The sequence below is a fragment of the Phalacrocorax aristotelis genome, chromosome 1 (assembly GCF_949628215.1).
Source record: "Phalacrocorax aristotelis chromosome 1, bGulAri2.1, whole genome shotgun sequence".
In the NCBI taxonomy this organism is placed as follows: Eukaryota; Metazoa; Chordata; class Aves; order Suliformes; family Phalacrocoracidae; genus Phalacrocorax; species Phalacrocorax aristotelis.
This window is the reverse complement of record NC_134276.1, coordinates 127,049,929-127,077,333: the sequence shown is the minus strand read 5'-3', so window position 1 is coordinate 127,077,333 and position 27,405 is coordinate 127,049,929. Positions and strand designations below refer to the sequence as shown.

The following is a 27,405-nucleotide window of genomic DNA, read 5'->3' as shown; positions in this document are numbered from 1 at the left end:
TCCCGGCCCTGCCCCCGGCCGGGCGTGCCGCCCTTACATAATGCCTTTATGTAACCGGCCGGGGGTCCGCTCCCTTCTTCCCTGTTCCCCGTGCTCCCGCGGGAGTGGGGCTTTTCTTGCTGTAAGATGGAGTTGTTTAAAATTCTAGAGGCCAGCTCAGCACATCAGCTGCATGCGGTGCTAGGTGGGACACAGGAGAGCAGGGCATGTGGGGGGAAGACGCTCCCGCCTTGGCCCTTCAGGAGGGGAGTCTGTCCCTGTCGAGAAGGGCTTTGCCAGCAGAAGGGGAGCCAGGACCACGCATGTGGGGCCTGGGTGGGTGCCGGGCAGGACCGCCTTGGCTCCAGCAGCACCTCCATGCTCAGGGTTGACCCTCGCTTGGGCCAGATGCTGCCCCAAAACCATGGCTGTCCAGTGGCGCGAGGTGCTGCCTTGAGAAGGGCCTGATCCCAGGGCGACCTGCCACAGCTCGTGCCTCGGGTGCCAGCAGGAGATAACAGCATTTTATTTTAACAGCTTTGGCCTCCCCAGCTCCTGCTGCTCTCTTGCAAGCGTGGCCACAGACCCGCCCTGGCGCGCAGTGGGAGCTGCTGGATGTTTGCCCGGGTGCCATGGCTGTGTGCTGGGTCAGGGCAGTGGTGTCCCCGGCTGGAGGCTGCAGCCTGAGCTGGCTCAGTAGCAACCTCCCTCTGGGAGCCTAGGAGTGAGCACCTTCACCTGTAAAACTGAGTGAAACAGTGAGATGTGGATGTTTGCCTCTCCATTCAGAGTGCTTGCTGTGTGATTTGAAACCTGCAACTTCTCTTTGTGCCCCAGTTCCTCCATCTGTGAAACGAAGGTGGTGATTAACTCAGTGCATAATGTTCCTCTGAGGCTTAATTCCCTGTGTTTACAAAATGCTCAGAGGTCCTGGATGGAGGGAGGTGTTGAGAGCTCTCATGCTCTGTGCTGATAGCCTGTCGTTTCAGGCTCTAAATCTTCATGGTTTACTTAGATGACCTCTGCATCCCAAAATTACTTCAGTGCTTTTCCCTACAAAATGAGTCTTTACGCTGATACATTTTGAACTGGAAACTTACATATTTGTTTGCTTTTCAGACAATTCTATTACATTTCTGTATAACTCTATATTCAGAATGCTATAGCCTTGGTTAATATTTGTCAAATGGAGCTCTGTCTAAACCACTGGGATGAGTTTCATTTTGTATGTCATCAGTAGGGGCAGAATGCGGAGCTTCGTGCTCGGCCTATTTGCTGTAACAGTCTCAGGGCCATTGCATTAGAGTCAAAACAAGGAGCAGCTTGTTTCCAAACAAGAAGCATGGAGGAAAGTCTTCCCTGCCTCCTTCCCTGTAAGGGAAAAGGGGGGGGGGGGAGAAGTAGGTTATCTTTAACAGATTCTAAAAATGCCTTTTCCCAAATATGCAGTCAGTCCCTTCAAAGGTCTCTTTGTTTATTTTCAGGAAGAAACCCAAGACAGCTGAAAACCAGAAGGCGTCTGAGGAGAATGAGATTACTCAGACGGGTGCATGCAGCGCCAAGCCGGGCCTTCCCTGCCTGAACCTTGAAGCTGTTCTGTCTCTGAGCCCGGCCCTCATCCACTCACCACATTCACCAACAAACCTGCACACACACACAGGGTCATCTGATTGTGAGTACACCAACAAGCCGCTGGGTTGCAATTGGGTTCTTGAAAACATGCCTCTTACTGCAGACCAGGTTTACCAATTGAATGCTCTTTCCATAATGGCACAAGCAGGACTTCCTCAGGACTTACCTTTTCCCTTCTTTGGGAATTACCACTGAAACAGTGTTTTGTGTTAAGGTCATGATAATGCAATTAGCTAGAGGAAGCTGAAAGCATGTTGTTGGGTCAGGTTGCTGTTTCTTACAAATGAAAAAGGGAAGACCCCCTCAAGCGTGTCTCTTTCCAACTAGAGCTGTAGTTATTCCTCTCCATGTAGTCACATGCTTCTCGTTACCCAAGCATATCTACTGATGGGGATTTTCAGCCTGTGCTGTATTGCAATGGGATGCTTTCTCCCAAGTGTCTGGCTTTGACACCCAGGATTGTAAAGGATTTCCACAAAGAAAGGGGGGAGTGTTTTGTGGAGGGGATCAGTCTGTGAAAGTCTGGAAAATCTTTGTAGACCTGTGTGGCTGTACCAGTTCAAGGCCCTTGTTTTGAGTGCGTTCACTTTCAGATTACTCAGCATGGGTTAATTGGCCTTTTAAAAATGTTCTTTTCCATTTTGCCAAAAAATACAAAAATAAGGGAGGGAATGATTAAAACTGGATTTTGGAAACTCGGAACATAACCTGTCAGCTCTTGAAAACACTGTCATTTCACAGTGGTCTCTGCCTGGAAGTCTCTTAGGCAAGAATGTGCAGGGTGATGTGAACCTCATCATTCACTAATTTTAGAGTATACAGTTTACCTCTTCTGCGGTGGTTTTAGGATGTTGTAAAATTTACAAGGGGGAAAAAAGGAGAGATGATGGCACCAGGTCTCAAGAGCTCAGAAGCTAACCAGACTTTGTAAAAGCCTATAAAAAAAAATCAGGGCATGACAATAAAAAATCAGATTAAAAAGTATGTATAGCCTTTTCTTTTTTTTATTTAAAAATCCTGCCTGAGGGCCAAGCTTGGAACCAGCCGGGTTCTAGGGATCGTCACTATCAAAATCACTTTAGCTGCAATTCATTCCTGTTGGCTTCTGACTTTATTCATTATGAACTTCTTCTAGAGATCTTGATTTTAATAGAGCTGGTAGATACTGGGGAGACTTTCCTAAATCTCACCTGGTGATTTGGGGAGAAGAAAATTGATGTGAAACAATTGAGCAGCAGGCAGCATGCAATTTAGTATATACAAGAATTCTCTTCAAATTGGAGATGTCAGGCTCTTTGTTAAAACTGGGGTACAGTTTTGTCTTGTAATGTTTTCTGAAAACAAAAAGCTTGTGAAAAGATGCAAAAAATGAGCAGAACAAGAAAAAATAATCCTTATTTTCAAACAAAGAATCTCTTTATCCCATTCACAAAGATGAAAGAGTTCATTAGTAAATGGGATTTGAAACCTCACACTGATGGTTTTTGACAGTACAAATGGAAACCCATGAAAGCAACCTTAGGACAGAGGCCAGCAGTGATTGTAGGGAACTTGCAGAATGAACTCCTGCTTTTGCTTTCTGAGGTGGCCAAGTTCAGGGGTGAGGAATATTGGCTGAGGGCAGTAGGGGGAGGTGGAGCCTGCAGCTCTTCATGCTCTACCTGTTCTTTGGACTAATAGAGTCTTTTAGACCCCAAAGTTTTTAATGTCCCCAAATCACCTTCCATTCCTACTAAATTCACAATACCAATATCAATAAACTGCAAACCTATGTTAGATGCTCCCTTCACACCGAAGTTGGGTTTTGTTTTTCTTTCAGAAAAATAATAATTTCCATATTAATATTGTCCTATCTCAGTAATTGTTGGAATTTAGTTCCCAAAATACAGTTAGAGTCCTGCAGATGATATCTGATTTTCAAAGGACATTCTTCATTCTGGTGCGGAGTTTTCTAGAGGATGGTAAATATTTTGAAGATACTTAAAAACTAGATTAGACAGGAAGTTTGAGAGGCATTTTCATTGAAAATATCAAAAACACCCAGAAAGAGTCAACATGGTAGGGTTTATCAATTCTTGGAAAAATACGCTGATGTACAGATGGTTCCGTAACCCCTCGTTCATGTATCTGGAAAAAAGGCTTGGGTTTTATGGGCCACCTATTCAAATCAGTTTGAAATCTTCACTGATCATTTTACATGCACAGTCACTAGTGCTTGGCAGAAAACACCACCACATATTTATTATGAGAAATATTGAGAAGCCAATCTACTTTAAAAAATCAGGGTGCTTTTGGAACGATTCAGATCAAAATACTTTTTCCAAGCATAGGAAATAAAAACTCTATGATAGCCATCTGCTCCTCAGCTGTAAAAGGCAGAGGTGAAGAAAGGCTAAGCAAATGTATGAATGCCGGTCTTACTGAAACGAGCGCTTAGCAAAAAAAAGTGGCGCAAAGTCATACATGACGGAGAACTTAATTAAGGTATTAATTCTATAGTGTAGTACATTCTGTATGCTGTTTCTGGTGCCACTTATTCCCAATGAAATTGCATTACTGCTGATCCTGGTAGGACTGGTTCCTAAATTTCTGGATTTGAACATTATGATGTATTTCCAGCGCAGATGAATTCTTGAAGCAAAATCCCAAACCTAGGATGCATTGTGTCTGGTTCCCATCTTTTTCAGTCTTGGGAAATGCTAGCTCAGGCAACGCAATTGGAGAAGCAAGTTAGAGGAAGGGGTGCTTCCTTAGGTGATTGTTTTCATGTAGGGCTTGGCAGATGAAAAAGCACCACTTTGAATTAATTTGGAATTAAGTCATAGAGTGAGCTGATAGAGCTCCAAATGAGTTACACCTGTAGCTACTCAGCTGTCACAAACAGATGTAGCTGTTTAACCAGAAGAAAGGTGTTTGTGCAAAAAGCTGCAAGGACAAGCATGGAGGCCCAGGTTCTGGAAAGGTTACAAAGAAGCAATAGAAAGCATATGAGATAGACACTATTTGCAGTTTTCTACATACTTTCTTGCTTATGGATAGCGAATGCATAAAGTTGGTAGGATCCTAGTTTGAAGGCTGAAATGCCTCAGGTAAAGCTTCTAAAGATTTTGCTGGGAGGGAAGGAAGTCATGAGGACTTGGCTGTATTTAAACTGATTTGGTCTGTATAGGCTTCTTACTTCAGGAGCCCTTCAGAAAGCATCCATAACTTTATATGTTTTGCAAGTGCCAAGAGATAAGATCATTTTGGCAGAAACTTTCACGAGTTCTCAGAGATACAATCAGACAAAAATTTCATTCAAGCTCTGATGTATGCATCTTAACAGATGTGTCCAAACTCAAAGGAATCCCACGGGAACAGTGCAACTGAATCTCTTTGTCTCTATTGATAGTTAAAAGAGTTATTCTTAGATATTGGATGGTCCATCTGTGAAGGAATTTGTTCCAGACAAGGGAAAAGCAACATCTTTGCAAAGAGTTTCCTGGGGACTGAGAGGCAAGTTGGACAATCATTGGAAAAACTGCTGGAGCAATTTAATGATTTTAGAGAACACTGAACTCTTGCAGAGACCTGAGATTCTGGTACAGAATGCAAGTTGAAAAGGAAAGTGAGGCATGGATAATTTCTGAAAAATCCATAAAACAGCCATTGCCAAGATGTTGAGATGGGGGAGCACTTTCTAAAGTTATGTTTTAGCAAGGGACTGGGGAGTTTTTATGCATTAAATAGAATGCACTTTATAAACGCTGTCAGTGATGGACCACATCTGAACCCTTTGTCCGTACATGCTCAAGTGACTTGGCTGACTCAGTCCAATTCCAGCATCATTTAGCTTTCACAGGATGGGAACTTTGAAGCAGTCCATTTTCTTCTTCTAATTTCTGATTTTGTTGCTTGATGGCCTTCTAGCATAATGGGAAAAGGCAGAGAGGGAACCTCGCAAGGTTCCTGAGCTCCACAGAGTATTGAGAGTGGGTGTAGAAACTCTGGGTTTTCATTTTTTTGAGCAGCTAGAGAGACCAACAGTTCCCTTCCCGTGAATCAACAGTTTGATTTGCCTGTGGCTAGTATAAAGGCTAGATGGATCTGAAGGTGGTTTGGCCTCATCTTTGTGTTTTAGGTTTCCTGTGTTTCTCTTTGAGGTTCTGTGGGAGGAAGAGAAAGGTTACATGCCCTTATGGTCTTCCCTCTGCCTCTGGAAATTTGTGGCTATGATTCCCTAGGAACTGCTCTGGACCTTTCAAATGATCTCCACTCTCAGAGGGGAGGAGGGGGGCCCTGATTCTACCAGCTTCCTTATTTTCCAAGGCAGGCAGTATGTCAATAGCATTTTCATCTGTATTTTTGCTAATCTATGTATGGAATGTGTTAGCTAATGCTGAGTATTTTTAGGTTGTTTTTGGTGACCTAAGAAATTATGTATGTTTAGATATCTATTTTAGATTATATAATAATAATGATACAGGCCTTTTCTGTAGCAAGCTAAACTGGAAGCAGGGACATGCATAGTTCTGAAATACTGATGTCACAATTATGCTTTTGTCTTGCAGAACATTTGAAATTTTATTTAGTAAATGCTTCTCTTTTTAACAGTTTTAAGTGGTTTCTATGTCCTGTAGGTTTATATTTCTGCTTGTAAGATTATCAAAGAATTATCAGCCACGAATGACTTGTGTTTTCATAGAAGCAGATACACGTTGCTTGAGTTGTGTAGAGACAGAAGTAAGTACAGGTATGTAAAACTGTAAGCTGAGCTCACCCTGCCTCTGTTGAAAAAGCCATCACAATACACTGAAGAGCTGGTGGTGTAAAATGTTGTACTACTGATAGGAACTTGTCTCTATATTCCTAATCAGTACACTAAGTGAGTTTTGTCAGGTTGGTCTCTCGGGCTTTTCATCTCATGAGAAATGACTAACAGCATATGGTACTTCAGTTATGAAGTCAGTGAGTAAGTTTTCAGAATCAACTCTGTGGCTTTGGAGCCTAAGTCTCACTGATGCATAAATCACATTTATAACACATAGATGCTTTTGAAAATTTGTCTAATTATCCTAAATGTTGATTCTCTTGAATCATGATCACCCTCAGTCATGATGACCCTGTAATATTGGCTTGATGCTAGGTTGTCAGTTCTTGTGGTATTCAGTGCTTTTCTGGCTGCTCTCCATTTAGAGAACTCTCAGTGATAACATGCATAATTTCAGCTTTGATTTAAAACAGCCGTGCAGGTTTCTAGCTTTCATGATTTCAGGGGAGAACTTGAAGATATGTCCCAAGTGTATCTATTCTTCCTAAGTGCCAGGGGAAAGGATAAAAAGTCTTATTGCTCTTTACAATTCCATAGCTTCCATTCTTAAGATTTTGAGGTGACTGAGTGGATAATACCGTGATATTTCTGTTTGTAAGTCACACTGCAGCCACTGAGACATACTGTAACTTCCCAGTAAGATATCTGTAGGCTGTTTCTGAGTTTACCTGTTCCTGTCTTCAGAGTCTGCCCCAATAGATTTTTATTAACATTCTTAAATTGTGCATCTTAGTAAATCCTTCCGTTATATATTGGATGAGTGTTTCAACTGCTTCACTCATGAAATGTGTGACTGATGAATCCTACACAACTGTCTGTCATTGTTCAATGTATTAAGATGTTCCAGTACTCTTTTGTTGTTTGGGAATTGTTTGTTTGGTTGGTTGGTTTGGTATGTGGGTGTTCGGGGTTTTTTTAATAACAGTCTTCAGACCAGTGCTTTCCTCTTCTCCCCTTGGAGCTAGCTTACCTTCTTCCATCATCTTCCAGTCTGAAAATCAAAGCAATAATGTCACTTCTGCTGCAGAATTTCTGCAACCTCTTTGACTACCTTTACTGCTTTCATAGATCACTAGTCTAGCTAACCTACCAAGTCTAATATATGCCTATTTCATTTATTAATCCAAATAATCTACAGAACTTCTAAGGTACTGGTCATTGCCCTGTAAGCTTTCTCTGTCTGATGTGTTTGAATAATGTTTTATTGCAGTATTTGTCTTTATACCTTTAGTGGTTTTTTTTCTTTAAATTTCCTCTTCACCCTACCTAATCTTTGTTTTACATCTAGCCTGCTACAGTTTATGCTCAGTTCTATTAGTGTCACTTAGGCATGATTGCCATGTTTGGAAGGATACATTTTCAGCTTTAATGAACTCGTATACCTTGTTATTTAACCATTGCAGCATTTTCTACTTCCTTATTTTTTGTTGTTCTCCTTGGATATGCGTATGGACTCTAATAAAGTATTATTAAGGCTGCTTATCTTATGGATTTTAATTCCTTATCTTTTCCTTTCAGACTCTTTCTGACTGACTTCCTCTTCTTTATTTTCTTTCAATAGTTGTTTCTCCTGAAGTTGCACAAATCAAAACTGCCACTTCATGCGTTCTCCTTGAAGGATGTCAAACATAATCATGCCAATCGTTGCTATTTAGTGTGCACTACTCATGCTACTGCTGTCATCTCCTCAGTCCTAATTGGGTGAGAAGACTAAACCAAATGTACCATTTCCCTAATATGGTCTGCAGAGGGACACTTCATGCAGCAGGGTCAAACATAAAAGATTTTCCAGTGTTTAACAGGTAACTCTTTCTTGAAGGAAACTAAAGCAGTGACATCCACATCTCCTTTTGCCCTACTGCGTGTTGTTAAAAACCTGTGTAGCTCAGTGGCTACATCTCCCTTGGTTAGTCCTTTGAGTGCTCTAGGTTGACACCTTCCATGCTTTGAGAAATATTGACTGGTTCATTAGTTGCCTGGTTTGTTGCAGCTACGCAACTCCAAAGCTGCAGATGTAAAAATAGACTTGTGACCTGTTCTTTTTCACTGCTGTTATCTGTCTAGCATCGGAGCTTTTTGCTTCCATAGTCACTTTCTCCTCTTTTCTCTTGTTTACCTATGGTAGAGTAGCCATGTAATCTTTGTGCTGTGATCCCACTCAATAACTTTGGGACAGGGTAGGGCCAGAGAAGTATTCAAATGAGAGGAAACCAAAACAATTCTTGTATTGTTGAGCCGAGAACAAAGAGCTCTTTCATTCAAAATGTTTTTGAAGTGAAACTTAACATGGTACTGGGAGAGAACCTGAAACATAAAACCATGGTACTGTTTAATACTGCCACTAATGTTTATGAAGTGTGCTAGGGGATTTTGTGGGGGAAAAATCATTGTGTTTCCACAAGAAATGTGATGTTTGATCTATTCCATAGGTGAAACTCAGTTGTAAGCCATCAGACTGCCACTAAACTCCTTCATTTGCATCAGGGTATTTGCCTCGCAGCCTGGTGCATGGTGGGCCACAGCGATGTGTTCTGGCTGACACTGTGCGTTTGGGTTTCTGAGGATGCTAATTGTTATTGTTTCTAGAGGGAATGCCATTGCGCCACCTTTTCATTTATATTTTCTGTGACTGTTTTCATTGTCCATGGAGTCATTTACAAGGCAAAAATAACACAAGATCTGGTCGTATGTATCCACCACTCAGGAACTGGAATACAAAGAGAATTCAAGATCTCTAGTTAATCTGTCAGCACAAATAGCTCCTTGAGGAATTAACTGTGCCTATGAAAAAAGGATAAACAAATCCTAGAACCCCTACTCATCCCAGCTTTGTTGTGTTAAACACTGAAAGGATCTCTGCCCGGCTGGGATGCGCAATATATACTTTGAATCAATCTGTGACATGTGGTGAAATGCTTCTTCTTGAAAGCCCACAAGAGAGAAGTAGTATAAATTAAGAGTAATCTCACAACAGCTATTTTTGAGTTCTTAACCAGTGAAAATGTAAGTGTAGCAATATTGTGCATCTATTAAAAATCTTGAAAGGCTCTTTATAACTAGATGATAGGAGTGATAACGTGTAATTTATTGATGTTACACAGATAGAGAAAAAAACCACAAAGTAGCAATTTTTGTGTGAAAGGGGGTATGATAGAGGAAATAAAAACAGAGCAAGGGACTTCTCCCCACAGCTTCATGCCTGTGTGTTCAACCATGTCAACTTTAACAAAAATGCCTTGTGCTTTGATCCTATGCGGCGTTTCAAAACAGGGCATATTCCCTGTATTCAAAAGTAAAACTCCCAGATACTATGTCTAATATTTTCAGCTAAGTAGAGGGTAGAATGTGCCTGAAGGCAGACCTGGGAAATAACTCTCATACAATGTATTAATATCACCTGTTGGTGTCTGTATGCTTGTGTCTACATGTAATTCCAGGGCCTTTTCCCGGGGGGGGGGGGGGGGGGGGGGGGGCGGGGGGAGGAAAGCATTGGAGCTGACAACATACATTTAATGCTACAGATCCATCTGATGATATCAAGCCACGCATGAATGATGTGTTCTTACTTACTGCTTTCATTTATTAGTTTAAGGTGTTCCACTATACATTTTTCTGCCTATCAAAACTAAGTAGGTGATTTTGGAAATAAGTCTGCTCCCAGGGATTGCAGAGGTCTCACTGAGGACAGGAGTTTTCCCTGTGGCCTTCAGTATCATTGTTGTGAGCTTGTGCTGTTTCCCGCTGATATTTAAGTCTGAATTATAAGCAGGCCTGAACGCTCATCCCATAAAATCAAAATAAAGAAGCCACAGTCCAAAACAATATGAATATCTGTCTCACGATATTTCTAAGTTGAAGTATTCACCAAAGCACCCAGTTGTACTAGTTAACAATTACCCTTTCACTAACAGATAAAAAAGATAAATGGAAAAAATAACCAAATAAAATCTAGCATTTTCATGTGATAGCTTTCCTGTACTTGGGGCTGAGACACAGCCACTGGAAGAAATAAAAGAATCCTTTTCCCAGCCTTGAAGACTGGCATTTACAGTTTTTCATTCATTCCTTGTTTCTCCCATCAACCAGTAGTTCTGTGACCAGAACAAAATCTCCTACATTGAAAGGCCTTTCTCTGGAAACATGGAGGGTATAAGCAGTGATCTTCCACAAAAGTCAACCATTTCTGACTGCACCCTTTTCCTAACAGACTGCTACAAACACTCCCTGTAGAGGATTCTAGCTTGAATAGAAACCTTCTAAACAGGTAATTATCTTAAGAGGTTTTAATCTATATTTTCCTTTTAACCAAAGCCCACAGGCTTTCAGGCTTACTGTATTTAACCACACTCAAACTGATAAGCTTTTCTTCCTTGTCTTTCTGCCTGAGGGAAAAACCTAACAATACAGGGCAAACCTGAAAGGGTTCATGGAATAGCAATTGTCTCTTTTGGAGACATGTTTTAATATATTTGCACCTATTATCCTTCTAATTCATTCCTCCTCCATATTCAGCTCCCACCTCCAGCTGCAGCCCCTTCTTCCTAAACAGTGCTTCTGAGAGAGGATATAAATTTATACAGTCCACCACAGCGAGATGACCAAAAGCAATCCCGGTTCACTTTCCTTGCAGGTATTCAGTCTGAAATACACTATTAGGATTTAAACAAAACTCCTTAGAGCAGGTGAAGATATTCTTAATGACTACATTAAGTTTTCAGTCAGGACCATAGAATAGCCAAATAAATCACTGTGTTTGCCTACCTTTTCCAAAAAGTTTATTCCTTTCTTTCCAAGAAGCGTCCCCCTATTCCTTGTTTGAGTGGGGAGTGTTACACACAGGAACTTCACTGGCATTGCTGGCCCATCTCATCTCTTCCCCGTTCAGCGGCTGTCTTGCTGCAGGTCTGCTAGTGCAGCGTGCCCTCTGAGTAACGGCACCTGGCACTGTGAAGGAAAACCAGCAATAGATGCACCTAGATTTTTAAAGAGCCAAACTAGCTTAAACTTATAGCCAATTAAAACAGTTGGGCTATGTTGGGGCTTGGCAGGATCGTGCGTGAGCTCTCTGGGAACAAGCGAGCGTGGTTGAAACAGTTTTCATGTAGAACAAGAAAATGTTCCCTCCTGAAGAAGGGATGAGCGCAGCCTCGTTTCTCTTCCTAGGAAATGGTGCCATCATGTGGTCATGTTGTTTTCTCTGTTTCCACTTCCAACAGGGCAGTTGTACAAAGTTTTCTCCCTTTATGTTTTAAAGAGCATAAAAATGCTATTTGGTGATCCTATCTTTTGCTAATATAAATAGGTTACAGCTGGTGGGGGCACAGGAATGAACACCCTTGTAACGCTATGGCCAGCCTGTTGAAATCCTAGTTAATGCAGCTGTGATGATGGCTTTGGAGGTTCTTCTGTTAACATAGTATATGTTGTTTGCAGGTGTTGTAGATACCTACAGGAGAAGCATGCCCCATCAGTCTAGCCCGTGTCCATGCTAGGGGGATATGATGGCATGGCTGTAGCAGCAGAGGGTCTGCAGACGAGGGCTGAGAGAGGAACTGAGAGAAAGAGTGTGCATATATGTGTGCCAGTGTTTACAGTGGAGGTATATTGGACTGGACTCCAAATCTGTGCCTGGGAATAAAAATGGCTTTTGAGTGTACCCTTTTTACTGTAAAGTATCTTTGGAGTTCCTAAAATAGCAAGAATACAAATTGGAGTGAAAGTGGGGAAAGTAAATACCCTGGCTAAAAATGGAATATAACTTTAAAATAGCTGAATGTGCTGTAACACTTTGAAGCCCTTGGTCACCAGACTGCTAAGAATTGGAGCTAGTTTTCACCTGGTGTTTTACAGCTGTAAGTAGGATGCTTACCATAAAGAGTTATAAAGAAATCAAGGCACTAGAGTAGTGTAAGAAGAAAGCTTTGTTTTTGTAAGCCTGGAGAATGAAATTTGAAGAGACCTATGGAGTTAATTCTTGATCTTCCTGTGATGTTCTTTATGCAATGAATGCAAAACATTAAGATTAATTAAGGTGGGCAGTCCTTGTGCAGAATTGGGTGTGTGATGCTGTTCTTGTTCTACATGTGAAGCAAACTGAGGCACAGACATTGCTGCTTGCGGACTGTAGTACAAAGAGGATTAGTGCTGACGGTCTCGTCCTGCAATCTTTCATGAGAAGCATAGGAAGGTGATTCAGTGCCCGCTCCCCAAGCATGTAGGCTGAAATAGAGGCTTTTATGCTTGACACTGGGGATTTATGCCCACTGGATATAGAAGCAGTTTTATGTACAGAACACATATGGTTTAGTCTTCAGTCTTATGTAAAATGGATATCTCATCATTAGGTAGATGCTAAAAATGACAGGGCAATTAACTGTACAAATTGTTGATAGGAAATTTGCTGAACATTCTCTAGTCTGCAGAAAAAGCCTGTCTTGTGAACAAAGTTTAAGCAAACTCTTTCTTATTAGCCATCTACTTGATACGTTTGCTCCTTGGAGAATAAGGTTGTATTTGTGTTTGCATGCATTTCTGTCTTTCAAATAAACGTAGTTATTAGACTATGAAATTTAGAGAAGTTTGACAGCTTTCAGAACACAGCAATTCTTTCTTCCATAGAGTATATTACTGACACATTAATAGATGTTGTGCTGGTAAAAATACAGTACTTCCTGTGAGATGTAGACTGCTACATATTTTGATTCTAACAACAATCTGGTAGGGTTAGGGCAATTCGTGTAGTGTCATCTGGTGTTTGTTTTGGATAGATATTATAGAAGGAATTACTGATTTTCAAGATGTTCAAGCAGATGATTGGGTGAAAACTCCAGCAAACCTTTAAAGCAACAGAAAGCAAGGTCTGCTCCTGGTCAGATTTCCTGCTGAGGAGACAAATGTTGTGCTGTGTTCCTGAAACTCCATACAAGCTTTTCCTCTTGCAGGCCCCTGCTCAGAATGAGGCCAAGTATTCAGGAGAATCAGTCTGAGCAGGATTGGCTAAATCAGCCTCTCTAGTATCATTGAGATATATGGAGAAGTCAGCCACTACCAGGTTTTCAGGATTTGAATTCAAGTCACTTCTCCACTAAGTTTGGTCCCAGAGAGTTGGAATGTGATGCAGGACTAATTTTGTGTATGGAAACACTAGATGTAAATTTTTGCTCTTTTGATCCAGTTTTATTTTAGAGTAACTAACTTAAGAACAACAGAAAATAAAACTTCATTACTAGGGATAAATCAGGTCATCGGAGCTGAAGAAAGCACCCATGGTGATGGTGCTAAGTCTGGAACAGGAGACACTAATGTATGGAAACGACAAACTTCCTGTGGTAATTGTGTGGCTATATAGCTTTCATGTCTTGAGATGGAAATGCTGTATTTCCACTGAACTGTCATGTTTATGCAAGAGTTGAGATTTTCATTCCAAATTAAGGATTCTTTACTGAGACTTGCCTTTCTTAAGGAAAATCTGTAGAGTTTTGTTTTGATAACAGGACTTTGGTTGGTTGGTTTTATTTATTAAGGTCTTTAAAGAGTATCATAATGAAGTGTCTCAGGCAACTGTTTAATTCACCTCACTCAGCTAGAGTACTTTATCCACTTTAGGGCACTGCATTTTAAGTGAAAGAAGGACAAACTGGATAGAAAAAGGAAGAAGGCAAGAATGAGGGAGGAGAGTAGATATAGCCAGTGACGGTGATTGGAAGACCTGAGTTTCTATTTTCCAGAAAAGATAGGTCTAAAGAAGAAAAGTGAGGCACCTTCCACTATGTGAGACAGTGCTATAAAGAGGAAAGTGGACAGTACTTCTGTGTCTCCTGGAGGAAAGGATGAATAATTCGTTTCAAAGTTAGATGCTAGGAAAACTTTATTGTTATAAAGATAGTAGACTGTCTGTCTGGGGAGGGAGTGGAAATCCTCCATGTTGTTGTTTTTTGCAAACATGTTAGACAAATTTCTGAAGAGGTAGTGTAGGTAAATTGTTCCCACCACAAGGAACGGGAGTAGACTAGATGACTGTCTGAAGAACCTAATGCCTCCTTTAGATACAGCCAGGAGGCTGCAGTCTTTCAACACTTTATGTGGAGACCAAGGATTAGAGATTTCCAAAACTACGCATGGTAGAGGGAGAGAGAAGGGAGTAGATGATAACACTTGTCTCCAGCAGCAGCAGGTTACTTAGGTTTGTGGCACTCCCAGGAACTAGTGGCTGGATTGCAGATGCACAGAGAAACAGCTCCAGAAGCAGGAAGAAAGCCTACCGGTCCTAACTTCCACATCTTTGTCCTAGCCCAGGGTGTTCTTCCACCGAGGGAGGCACTTATAATTTTGATGATAAGAATATACAGATATCATATTCTATACAAGATACACTGCCTCCAACTTTTCTACTGTCTCTCCAAGTGCCTGTCAGGAAGACAAGCGAGGCAACAATATCAAGCTAGTTCTAGTTAATCTTGTCTAAGTAGCAGTGAGATGGGTTGCTATAACAGTTTTCTAAACTCAGTCTATATCTGTCTTAGCAAGCCTACCAGTTCTTAAGGATATAAGATGATCATTCTCTTTGCCCCATAAATATGAAGCAAGACAGGGCCTCTGAGGTTCACTCTGCTAGTTATTCCTGTGAAAGGCCACACAGTAGGTTTCCAAAAAGAGCTTGGATTCCAGCGTCCTAGGCAGTTTTGCTTCAGGTGAAGGCTTGCTGAGTTACAGTAGCTGTGGTGGTTTCATCATCACTGTGTTTCTAGAAATGGTAGTCATTACTGTGCAATGAGCCTTAAGATGCTGTGATTTTAAAGGACACTAGAGAAAATCAAATTCTGTGATATCGTTCAGTTATGAGCATTAAATCTGTAAGCACTGGCTTTGCAGAAAAGGACATCTAGTGGCTGTACAAAAAAAAACCCCTCCCTAAATACATTTTAAAATGTACAACATAGCCATTTACGTGTGACCTGCAGTCTTCAGTATTCCATACAACTTTGTAGCTCTACTACATCGTGTGTTTGCTGGGATCATTTTTTGTTTTTGGCAAACAAAAAAATCACCTTTGGCAGACATACCTTTCTAGCTTTATGTAGGTCTATGTATGGTAGCTTTGGCAGATAGAAAACTGCCTTCAAGCCATGCTTGTTGTACCTCACTGCTGCACTTTCACATTTTCTGTAGCATCTTCCAGGAGTCCGCTGCCTGCTGTTTTCTTCTGCCATTGCCTTCCCCTTTGGTACTGTACTTGGAGAGGTTGTCATTGTTACTGTCATGGTAAAATCTACTTTCTTTTGAATGTCCATAGCATAAAAGTCAGTAGGAGGGGTGGATGAGATTCAGGGAAATACTATTCTAAGCATTCAGTCATGTATTACACAATAAAAGTTTTTTTCCTTTCCCATCCACGTTGTGCTCCTTCTTACTAGTTGAGGATGAATTCCATGCATGTTTCTGTGAATAGCCTGACAGTTTAATCGGTACATTTGCATATGGGCAAACGGAGCTTTTTTTCAAAGTTGAACAGTAATATGTTTCACCTTTATGCCATGCCAGCTTCAAATTGCATCCCAGGAGGATGCAAATGTGTGTAATCTGTGCAGTTGTCTGGGCGTCTTTTCTTTTCTTTTTTTTTTTTCCCCTGCTTTTTTCTTTCTTTCTTTTTTTTTAAAAAAAACTGGCAAACGCCTATTCATTGCCCATCTGGGTGAGAATGGCCTTTGCATTTTCACACCCATTCTTTCCTATATGGTTTGTGAATGCCTCTCCAATCAGAACTTGCTTCACAGAAAGAGGACAAAACCATTTTACAGGAGTTCTCAGAATAAGTCCATTGGGATGTCTACATCATGTTTACTGGAGAAAAAAGGGGGGGGGGGGCACTTAACAAAGACCACTGAATTTCACAGAAAGGTTCCCACTGTCTTGAGTTTAAAAGAGTGGCAGGCCTGAGAAGAGCCTGAGACAGCAGTCTTTTTCCTGAGCCAAGCTTTCTGGGCAGTGACAAGTAGGTGAGTGTGCGTGTGTGTAGGAGCTGACACACTTTCTGGCTTGTCCAAGGCTCTAGTAGTCTTTGTTAGAATGTGGCATTTACTTTAGAATCAAACCCGCATTGGTAAGTCCACCTTTTTTGGGGGACCATTGCCTTTGGATTTTCAGCTTAAAACAGCACACAGTAAGGGGCAGCCACAAAACTTGGATCTGGACACAGTTTTCTGCAGAGAGGGAGAGGAGCTGCGTGGCACAGAGTGGGTTTTGCTACAGACCAATCTCTGGAATTTGTTAAAGCTGCTCTTGTGTACTGGTGTGGCTCGTACAGTAGCATCTCTGACATTACTGCAGATTATTTGGTTACCTGTATTTTGGATAGGTATGGTTTTCAGTGTTGAATGTCAAGGAAGGTGGCCTAGAAAAAACATCCTCAAAATCTGTATTAGCTTTTTTTTCTATTTGTTAGACCCACCCCTCAGTTGTTTCTCAGTTGAAGAAGTGGTAGATGTTCCAATTTCATTTGAAGAAGTAAAGAAACGAGGAGAGGATTTTTTTAAGAAAAAACTCTGTTATACCAAGAGCAACGAAAATGTACTCCATGCCTTTTATGAAGTGACTCAATTGACTTTCAGACCAATTCCTACACCTTAGGGTGCATCCTAGGTCAGTTCCTATACAAGAGCTATTCACATTGCTCTCATAAGTGCATGCAAACCTCTTTTCTTTAGCCTTGATTAACCCCTGCAGTCTGTTTTCATCAAGTTAGCTAATGACCAAACACCTTGTGGCTACACAACCCTTGCTTTCGGCAGCCGGGACCTGAGAAAGACTGCTGAAACTTAGCGATGAACCTTGCCCTTCCTCCTTTCTGTGCGTAATTTGTGGGTAACTGGCAAAATTCACTTTACCAAGAAGTCATCCAGTCTCGTGGTACATATCACACCTTTCTGGAAAGGAGTTGTCCTGAGGGTGCAGTTTTCAGAGTTCCACTCACAAAATTAATTTTCTCTGCCAAGGCGCATAGGAACAAAGTAGATTTATTTGCACCTGCTCAAATAAAGAGACCTGTCCATAGCATCTCTGGTATGTGTGGAATATTCCACCTTGTGTATGTGCAAGGTGGGGTTTTTGGTTTATTGAGTTAGACTGCTGCATATTTCTTCTTATTATGAAATACCTCATTTGACAAAGCAAAACATAAACTAGAAGTCATTACCTTTCCCAGAAGCACATCTTAAAGACATGTTTGCATGAAAAGGGAGCCCTAGGGTCAAGCCAAGTAGTGATCAATACTTATTGATGGAAGGATTTCTAGCATACTGATAGGCAACCACTCAAAGGGAGGTGCAGATAAACAGGTAGCTATGCAATTACTTGCCACAGCCAACAGTAGGTCTTGAAAAGAGGTGTCATCTATTTATCAATAACTTTCCACCCTTCTCTTCCCCAGCAGTACAAAGCTTTTACCAAGTTCTCTTCCTTTCAGATCAAGGATTCTGACTTTTCTTATAAATACGTTTTGAATCCTCATGTGATCTGACATGTTGGGAAGGGAAGCATCTGGAACTGCCCTGAAGGCCTCTGGAGAATGACTCTATCTGGAAGGAGGAGGGAATACATCTTTTCTGCACATTATTTTTTGTAATAATAGTTGCAGTGCCCTTGACGGAAAGTCTCCCAGTTTCTAAGATGTTTTTCCAGTCCTATGATCAGTCTCATCAGAGGAGGAAACTCAGGTTTCCCAGCAGAGCTTATGAACAAGACAGATGTAATTCACAACCTCCATGATACTGTTAGTGTTCCTCCTGTTTTCTGCTATGTGAGCAGAGCATCCACCCACTGCTCTAACCTCACATGGAAATTAGTACCCTTCTGGCTGGTTTACATCTGTTAACATCAGACTTCTTCAGGCAGCTTGACCCCATCAGGATTTCTAGTTCCTGACCTTTGTGCTTCCCTTTTATCATTCAGCTACTTCAGAGAATTAAAATAGCCACCTGTGTCCAAGGTGGTTTCTCTTTGAACCACCAGGATAGAGAGTGCTTGAGATGTCAGGAGTGGATAAATAAGAAGACACAGACAGAGCAGGGAGGATGCCACATTTTCCTGCAAATTGCAGTGAGTAGTGTTCTACTGTCTGCGTATGAGATGTAAAGCACGCTTTAGGCTGGAGTAGAGGGACATCGTTGGGCTAAAAGGCATGTATATGAAACCGCTTTCAATGCCATTTATTTGCTCTGTATATTTCTGTTAAAACAGGCAGTGACAATAGGCTAGTTTAATTTACTCGTGCTCCTCTACAAAATTTCACTTTTGGATTCTCACACATTAACAAGTAATTGTGGCAAGAGGTGTTACATCTTTGGTAGGAATGTTCAAGACAGAACGCCTTTAATACCAGTGGTGATTTTGCATTACTTTTCTCCTCTCTGCACACTTTTCTGGGGACCAAGGTGATGCATGTGCTAAAAATGCTAAAAGAAAGAAATTAATAACGTTTTATTTGTTTACCACTCAAAGGGCAGTTGGTTCTTCAGAGTTAAAAGGTGAAACAATACGTTCTGCCCATCAAAATATAAATAGACAAAAAATGAATAAAGAACAGGAGACAAAAAATGAGTAAAGAACCGGAGACAAAAAATGAGTAAAGAACAGGAAAGGAAACAAAAAAACATTCAAACCAAAGCAAGCAAGATGGAGATAGGGAAAAGTGGATCGAGAGATTAAGAAGTTACTTTTTAGCCACTTGTAAAAGTTAAATTTGAAGAATATGCTGGCTCTGCACCCGAATCGGTTAGGTGCTTTTTTAAACTGTTCTCTGTTTAGATTATTCAGCCAAAGTAAGACAGTCTTCCTTAGAGTAAATGTCTGTAATTTTCCAGTTTCTGTCAAGTAAATAACAGCAGGAGAACATTTGTTTTTATATGATGGCATTCTGGTGCAAGTCAGAACTTGGGATATGCTAAAAAGGAAGAGGACAGATCATGTTAACTTTTTGCTTTGGGTTCTTACAAAAGACTGTTTGTCACTATTGGGTAGCAAATGTTCTAAACCACAACCCCAGGCCAAACTGCGCGTGGGATTTTAGGAACATTTACAGCCTAAATCTTAAACCACATTTGGATTTTACAAAGCGACTGCCAGGTTTTTTTTGATACAAGTATCCAAATTCCTTAAAATACATAGAAATCATATTTTCATATAGACCCTTTGAGTTAACAACTTGGTATAAAGGATCATTAAAGTAAGAATCTGATCTTTTCTGGCATGGGTCCACCTCCGAATAGCCTAAAATCCAGCTTTAATCCATGTGCTCAGTGTTTACAATTGGCTGGCTCTAGGCTTTTTAAAGCCAGATAAACTGATAGGAAGTCCAAGGCCCAGGAATGTGGTTGGAATTTAGGCCCAGCTACACCTGTCTTTGTCTGCTTCTGTCCAAAATTTCAGGACTTGAGCTTTTTCAAATGAGGAGCAAAGTTTACTTCTGGTGGTGCAGAGATGTCTTCTTATCAGTGCCTTTGGGTGTGGTTTTTACAGTATCATCTGTTTTGTTTACCCAGTGGTCAGTCACCTTCATCAGTGCCCTGGCTGTGCCTCTGCAGAGGACAAGACTCAACCTGTTCTCTTTCTTTTTTTTTTTTTTTTTGTCACCTGCTTTGCCACAGGTAACATCAGTTGCAAGGGGATGACAGAGCGCATTCATAGCATCAACCTTCACAACTTCAGCAATTCTGTGCTCGAGACCCTCAACGAGCAGCGCAACCGTGGCCACTTCTGTGACGTGACGGTCCGCATCCACGGGAGCATGCTACGCGCCCACCGTTGTGTGCTGGCGGCTGGCAGCCCCTTCTTCCAGGACAAGCTGCTGCTGGGCTACAGCGACATCGAGATCCCCTCAGTGGTGTCAGTCCAGTCTGTGCAAAAGCTCATTGACTTCATGTACAGCGGGGTGCTGCGGGTCTCACAGTCAGAGGCCCTCCAAATCCTCACAGCTGCCAGCATCCTGCAGATCAAGACTGTGATTGATGAGTGCACAAGGATTGTCTCACAAAATGTGGGAGAGGTCTACCCAGTGATTCAGGATTCTGGCCAGGAGACACCCAGGGGAACACCCGAATCAGGCACCTCGGGGCAGAGCACCGACACAGAGTCTGGCTACCTGCAGAGCCATTCACAGCACAGTGTGGACAGGATCTATTCGGCCCTCTATGCCTGTTCCATGCAAAATGGCAGTGGGGAGCGCTCCTTTTACAGTGGAGCTGTGGTCAGTCACCATGAAACAGCCCTGGGGCTCCCCAGGGACCATCACATGGAAGACCCCAGCTGGATTACTCGGATCCATGAACGGTCGCAACAGATGGAGCGGTACCTCTCTACCACTCCAGAGACCACACACTGCCGCAAGCAACCACGCCCTGTCCGAATTCAAACCCTGATGGGCAACATCCATATTAAGCAGGAGATGGAGGATGACTATGACTACTATGGCCAACAGAGGGTGCAGATCCTTGAGCGCAATGAGTCTGAGGAATGCACTGAGGACACTGACCAAGCAGAAGGCACTGAGAGTGAGCCCAAAGGGGAGAGTTTTGACTCGGGAGTCAGTTCCTCCATTGGCACTGAGCCCGATTCCATGGAGCAGCAGTTTATGGCTGGGCTGGGCCGGGATGGGCAGCAAGAACCTTCCCAAGCAGATCAAAATGACGTCCCTGCTGATGGCACTCAGCCGCAGCAGCAGCAGCAGCATGTAGATGCCAACTCTTCCTCGCCAGAGAGAAGCAATGACGTTGAAATGGACAGCAAAGTGCTCACAGTCAATAACGGCACCGAAAAGGGGGCTTTGCAGCCTTCTGTCAACACAACTGTTGCCCAACCATTGCCAACCACACAGATCTACTTACGCCAGACAGAAACCCTCACCAGCAATCTGAGGATGCCACTGACTCTGACCAGCAACACTCAGGTCATTGGCACAGCTGGCAACACCTATCTGCCTGCCCTTTTCACCACACAGTCTGCTGGCAGTGGCCCTAAGCCTTTTCTCTTCAGCCTGCCCCAGCCTTTAGCTGGCCAACAGACACAGTTTGTGACAGTGTCCCAGCCTGGCCTGTCAACCTTTACTGCCCAGCTGCCAGCCCCACAGCCCTTGGCCCCATCTGCGGGCCACAGCACAGCAGGTGGGCAAGGCGAAAAAAAGCCTTACGAGTGCACTCTCTGTAACAAGACTTTCACCGCCAAACAGAACTACGTCAAGCACATGTTTGTACATACAGGTAAGAGTGCATCCCTCTGGCTTATACGCAAAGCCAGAGAAAGTCCTTGACAAACATGGACTTAGATTCTGTTTCCCAGCCTGTCATCTCCCAGCATAAACAGGAGGGAGAGATTATGCAGGGAGCTGGTGTCACTGAACACTTTCTGAGCTTACTGCATTGAAGTTGAGCCCCTGCAGAAACATGTAGGTGCCTTATAGGAGCCTAACTGTGCATGGTGCAGAAACAAGCTCATTTTACTTGGAGTAAAATGTGTCCTGCACCCATCCAAGGAAATTATAAGCATTTGTTGTCTCCCATGAGCTGACTAGGCAACACTGAATAGAAGTGGCATGAGGGAACTGTACTAAGTCATTAAAGAAAAACTGTATCTACTAAGAAAGGACATGCCACTTAAGTTTTACTGCTATGGGGGTTTAAGCTCAAGCACTGATGATTGGCATGAGTTTAGGGCAAATTCATTCCTAGTGGAGTTGCAGCAGTAGGTCCAGGCCTGGGTGTTGCACACACTGCTCCATATTTTCTAAATCTCACATATTCCTACAAGAAAGTAAATCTGGAGTTTTTTCAGAAGTTTTTCTGTACTTCACTGAAGCTGATTGCTGCAACCCCCTGTCTCTAGGTAAGTCAGATGCTTCACTGCTGTGAGTACAGAAATGTAGGGCTCAATGAGAAAAATTTAAAATAATATAAATAGAACACAATGTTGGCATCCTTTTTGTTTAAAAAGGCAACTGCTTTAGTATATAGTCATTTGAGACAATATAGGTAACTGTATTTACTACTGAGCCCAAACTGCCTTTTCTAGCATTGTCAAATTATGAGACTTCAAAGCAGAGAGATGTATGTATCTTACATGGAGAAACTGTCCTGGGTTCAGGACTAAATTTTTCTTGCTTTAGCCCTCGTCTCATTCTGATGTTGGAGAGAAATTTTAGTTTAGAGAAAGAGTAAATATTTCTCTCACCAAGCAGTGGTTTTGTTAATGTCAGATCTTAAAATAAACGCTGCGTTTATCATACATGGAGTACAACCTGGAGAAATTGCCCTAGGTATGGGAGGAATGTAAGTTATGCCTCCCCATTGTATCCAATCGATTTCACTTCCATGTGCGTATGTAAACTTTTAACTTCTGTTTAACTATAATTATCACTTAAATGAAAAATTCCTCTAGATATCTAACGCAGACATGTACATATACAAAAAGGTCAACTTCTCAGGACTGGTACAAAGTGTACGACTGCAAGGATCAAGAATCATGAATCCTGAGATTACCCTTTGTGTTTGTTTATGTACTCCATCTTTCAGCTGTGGATGAGTAGCTGAAATACTATGTAGAAAGTGTTGTGTTGCGTTATTCAGAAAAATACCCCCTTCAGCACACAGGCAAATATATCTGCCTGCATCCTTGTTCTAAAAGCTAGAAAGGCTTTTTCACAAATAACTTCACTGAGATTAGGTGCTTTATTTCCCCCACACCCAACTGTACACTGCCTTTAGTATTTGGAGCCAGATAAAGAATAATATTGGAAGACCTGACCTAAATTACTCCTAGCTACTACACATAAAGTCAACCAAGGAAATCGATAGGCATCTCCAATCATGAATTAATATTTTATTTGCATGGGTCTGTGAATGCCCAAAATAATGAACTGTGGTGGCAAGGAGAGTTTTGGGTAGATAAATTATTTCAAAGTTCATTTAGGAACAAACTAGCTCCTAGAGTGTCTGGGAGAATAATTGCACCTTAATCAATAGAGGGCAGGGCTTCAGAAAACCCTCCTGAAAATAACCTTTATATGTACAGCCTCAGAGAAAGCATGTCTGCTACCTTGGCTAGTGCTGGACAGGACCATTATGAAAACTGAGAGAAGACAATTTTTCCCACTGTCAGGGTGACTTTCTTCAGCCCTGTTAAAAGCAGCCAGGCAAAGTGGAGGAGTCTGATCATAAACCAGAATTCAGCAACCTAAATGCCTCCAAATCACAGTATGCTTTTATGCTTCCGAAAACTACACTCTGATGTAGCTTTCCATGCAATGGAAGCTTACCTCCCTTTCCTCTTTCACATGGACACAAACATACTAGAGATGGGTAATTTATTATTATATTCCCTGCAGGCTGACTTTAATGTATCCCACAATGTTGTTCTCCAAGACATGCAATGTTGTGGAAATACAGTGCTGGAATGCACGTGGTGTCCATGCACCTTATAAGCCATCATTGCCTTCTCCTATATATCACGCTGTGATTAATACTTGATAACTGTCCCACATTGCTGCCTAAAGGCAGCCAAATATGAAATAAAGAACCAAAAGGAGGAACATGCACATTTAATTCACTGAGCAAAGTTTTGTTTGACTTGAAGATGAAGAATCACAGGAATAAAGAATCTACAGTGGTCACTTAGGAAGCACATGCATTTGCATACAAAAAAGAAAACCTAAAAAGTTTTGAGATTCTTAGGAGAGAAGAAATCCCAGGAAGATTTTGAAGCTAAGATTAGAAAACCAGAACCCAGTGTAACTTAGAATCGTGCAGGCAAAAATTAGGATATTTTTATAGCATAGTCTTAACAGGGTCTAGAGCAGAGGAGACTGACTTATTACAAACTCTGGGACATATATTGCCTAAGGCAAAAATGAGCATTGTAAATATAATCATTCTCTGGTAAGTTAATCAGACATTATTATAACTGACACACTATCGTTTTCCACATAGCACGTGTCAAGCATATTGGCCTGTCTACACTCAACACTGTTATGTTCGGCAAAGCCAGCAGGAAAGTAAGGACTTAATGTGTTTTGACCAAGTGTCTCTCACCAAGTAGGGACAAACTCATCATTGGTGCAAGGAAGAGCAGCATGTGGATTTCATTCACAGATGTCACCATCATATGTGCAAACTGTGAAATAAAAAGAAACAGAGACTTAGGGGAGATAAAAAAGTAGGTCCTTCCCATCCAATCGATATTAATTATCTCCTCTTAAAATTGAATATAAGTAGCATATTGTAATCTCACTACACAAAGAATATACATATTACCACAGGCATGTGATGGTCCCTGAAGATTGACTCTTCAGGATTTAAAACAGTGCCAGACAGATTGTAAAGAGGAGGAAGCAGGATGTCTGTGAAAAGAAAAAGCATATCTGGTAGAGGGGAAATTGCAGAATGACCAAAGGAAAATAATTTGTCTGTCAGTGAAATAGAGGATCATTTTGATTGTTACGGAGCTATGGTACCATCTTTCTCCCTGGCAGCTTTGGGGATGATGAGTTACCACACCTGAAATTTACCACAAGTGATTCCGAAAACAAATTAAAAAGCAGTTTTTGATGGGACATTCAGGGTGTTGGGTATTTTCTAGATTATCAATACAGCAACATATCATGAAGATGTTGGCTGATGCTGTGAAACATGGGGTTGTGTCATTGCCTCCTAGAAGAACTCTGAGCATGAGGAGGAATGAAGAGTACTGTGGTCAAACCAATCGGATGTGCTCAGCTAAATATTTTTTCCAGTCACTGGTTTTTTGTATTTTTGTAGTCACTGGTTTGTCTGGATATGATCAGAGTTCACTTATACATGTTGCCAGAATCAGTTTTACAACAGCCCTGGGCACACAAGGCAATGTGGTAGATGACCTAAGTGTTTTATATCTCTGGTTTACCTGCTAAGGTGTTTTATTTAATTGGCAGTCAAATCATTTAAATTTCAAATCTGTTACACTGGAATTTTATCTGTTAAGTTGCCTTTTGCTTGGTACTGGCTGACCTAGGCAATTCTATGTACTGAGGTTCCCTTTTCAGCTACTCTTATCCATGCTTCAGCAATGAGATTTGACCAGAAAAAGGAGCAGCAAGTATAGACCTTTTATAAAGCGTTGGGTTCCTTTGGCAATCTCTAGCATTTCTCTTCTGAGAAATTTAGAGCAATTTCACAAAAATGAGTGTGTTATACTAGCTTTGTCCATGCTTTTGTTGCATACAGACAGATGGAGGCACTGAAAGGTAAAGTAACTTTGCTAAGACCTGTCTAGAAATGAGTACAAGGTGCAAGGTAGGAGCATGCGCAGCAGAAGCTGTGGCATTGAAGCTGGGGGTAGATGCCATGGCCTTTTAACTCTAGTCCTGTCTTTGTCAGTGCCTACTATGTGAACTTGAAGAAATCGCCTGAGCTCCTTTTTACTGTACATGGGTTGGGAATACCCACAGTCCCCTTTGTAAAGCTTTTTGAAACCTCTGGTTACAAAAAATGTTGTGTACCAAAACACAGTTATTAACAGAATTACTCCTTCTTGGCCAGAGCACCTCTCCAAAGACCCCCATGAGACTTACCATTAGTTTATTGCAAAGGATCCTACCGAGCTGGTTTAATTTTATTATCTTTCCTTTGTCTGTTTTTCTTTCTTTCTCTCTCTCCTGTTGGTAATGGGCAGGTGAGAAACCCCACCAATGCAGCATCTGTTGGCGCTCCTTCTCTTTAAAGGATTACCTAATCAAACACATGGTGACACACACTGGCGTGAGGGCGTACCAGTGCAGTATCTGCAACAAGCGCTTCACCCAGAAGAGCTCCCTTAATGTGCACATGCGCCTCCACCGCGGAGAGAAGTCCTACGAGTGCTACATCTGCAAGAAGAAGTTCTCCCACAAGACCCTGCTGGAGAGGCATGTGGCTCTGCACAGCGCCACCAACGGCACGCCTGGAGCCACCGGCACCGGCGCAAGGGCTGTCCCTGCCGGGGTGGTGGCCTGCACGGAGGGGACCACATACGTCTGCTCTGTCTGTCCAGCTAAGTTTGACCAAATCGAGCATTTCAACGACCACATGAGGATGCATGTGTCAGACGGATAAGTAGAATCTCTCTCTCTCTCTTTGTTATGAACAAAAAAATAGAAACAACAAAAAAAGCTATGGCACTAGAATTTAAGAAATGATTTTTGTTTCATTTTTACCTTTATTTTCCTCCTTTTTTTGGGTTTGTTTCGTTTTGTTGTTTTTGTACTACATGAAGAACTGTTTTTTGCCTGCTGGTACATTACATTTCCGGAGGCTGGGTGAATAATAATTTTCCCAGCCTCCCTCGGATGGTGGCCTTAAGGCCAGGTAGTGCTTCATGAGCTCCACTGGTTGGATCTCTAGCTACTGGCCTCTAAATACAACCCTTCTTTACTACAAAAAAACAAACAAAAAAACAACAAAAAAATCAAAAAAACAGACAAAAAAAAAAAAAACAACAAAAAAACCCCCAATTTCTTTTTTCTCACTTGTGAAGAGCACTACAAAAAAAAAAAGAAACAAAATATATTACAAATCTACAAGGCCTACTGTCGTTATAAGTACACCGCTCGCAGTGTTTCAATGGACATAATTCACAATGCTGACCGCTTTTGGACTTCACAGTATCCAGTTAGAACTGTGGAATATTTTGCTTCTGGTTGAGCAGCAACCAGAGGAAACAAGGCCCTGCTGGTTTCCACCACGTGTCTGCTTTCTCACACACACACGCATCCACAAACACACGAAAGGGCTGAGGGGAGTGCAAGGCAGTGTGGCTTGGATAGTGTGGAGTCCCTGCAGGGTGAGGAAAAAGAATCAGGGGTTCCTCACCTGGATTCTGCTCCATCCCACGCTCTCTGGCGCACCCTCCCCGCTGCTTTTCCCGTACCACCACCACCACCTTACAGCAGAAACCAAGAAGATTCAGACAACGAGCAACGGTGGCTTTTT

At 41.9% G+C, this 27,405-nt stretch overlaps 1 protein-coding gene across 7 annotated transcripts in view; it reads left to right on the top strand.

The window, feature by feature from the left end:
• ZBTB20 (zinc finger and BTB domain containing 20) overlaps positions 1–26,989 on the top strand; it is a 465,108-nt gene extending 438,119 nt beyond the window's left edge. For all 7 annotated transcript variants that reach the window (XM_075106546.1, XM_075106520.1, XM_075106537.1 and 4 more), the window contains 3 exons: positions 1,464–1,651; positions 20,062–21,669; positions 26,111–26,989. In XM_075106546.1, the coding sequence (XP_074962647.1) occupies positions 20,082–21,669; positions 26,111–26,529 (2,007 nt within the window). In that variant the 5' untranslated portion in view covers positions 1,464–1,651; positions 20,062–20,081 and the 3' untranslated portion in view covers positions 26,530–26,989. The remainder of the gene's footprint in view (positions 1–1,463; positions 1,652–20,061; positions 21,670–26,110) is intronic.
• The last annotated feature ends 416 nt before the right edge of the window (positions 26,990–27,405 follow it).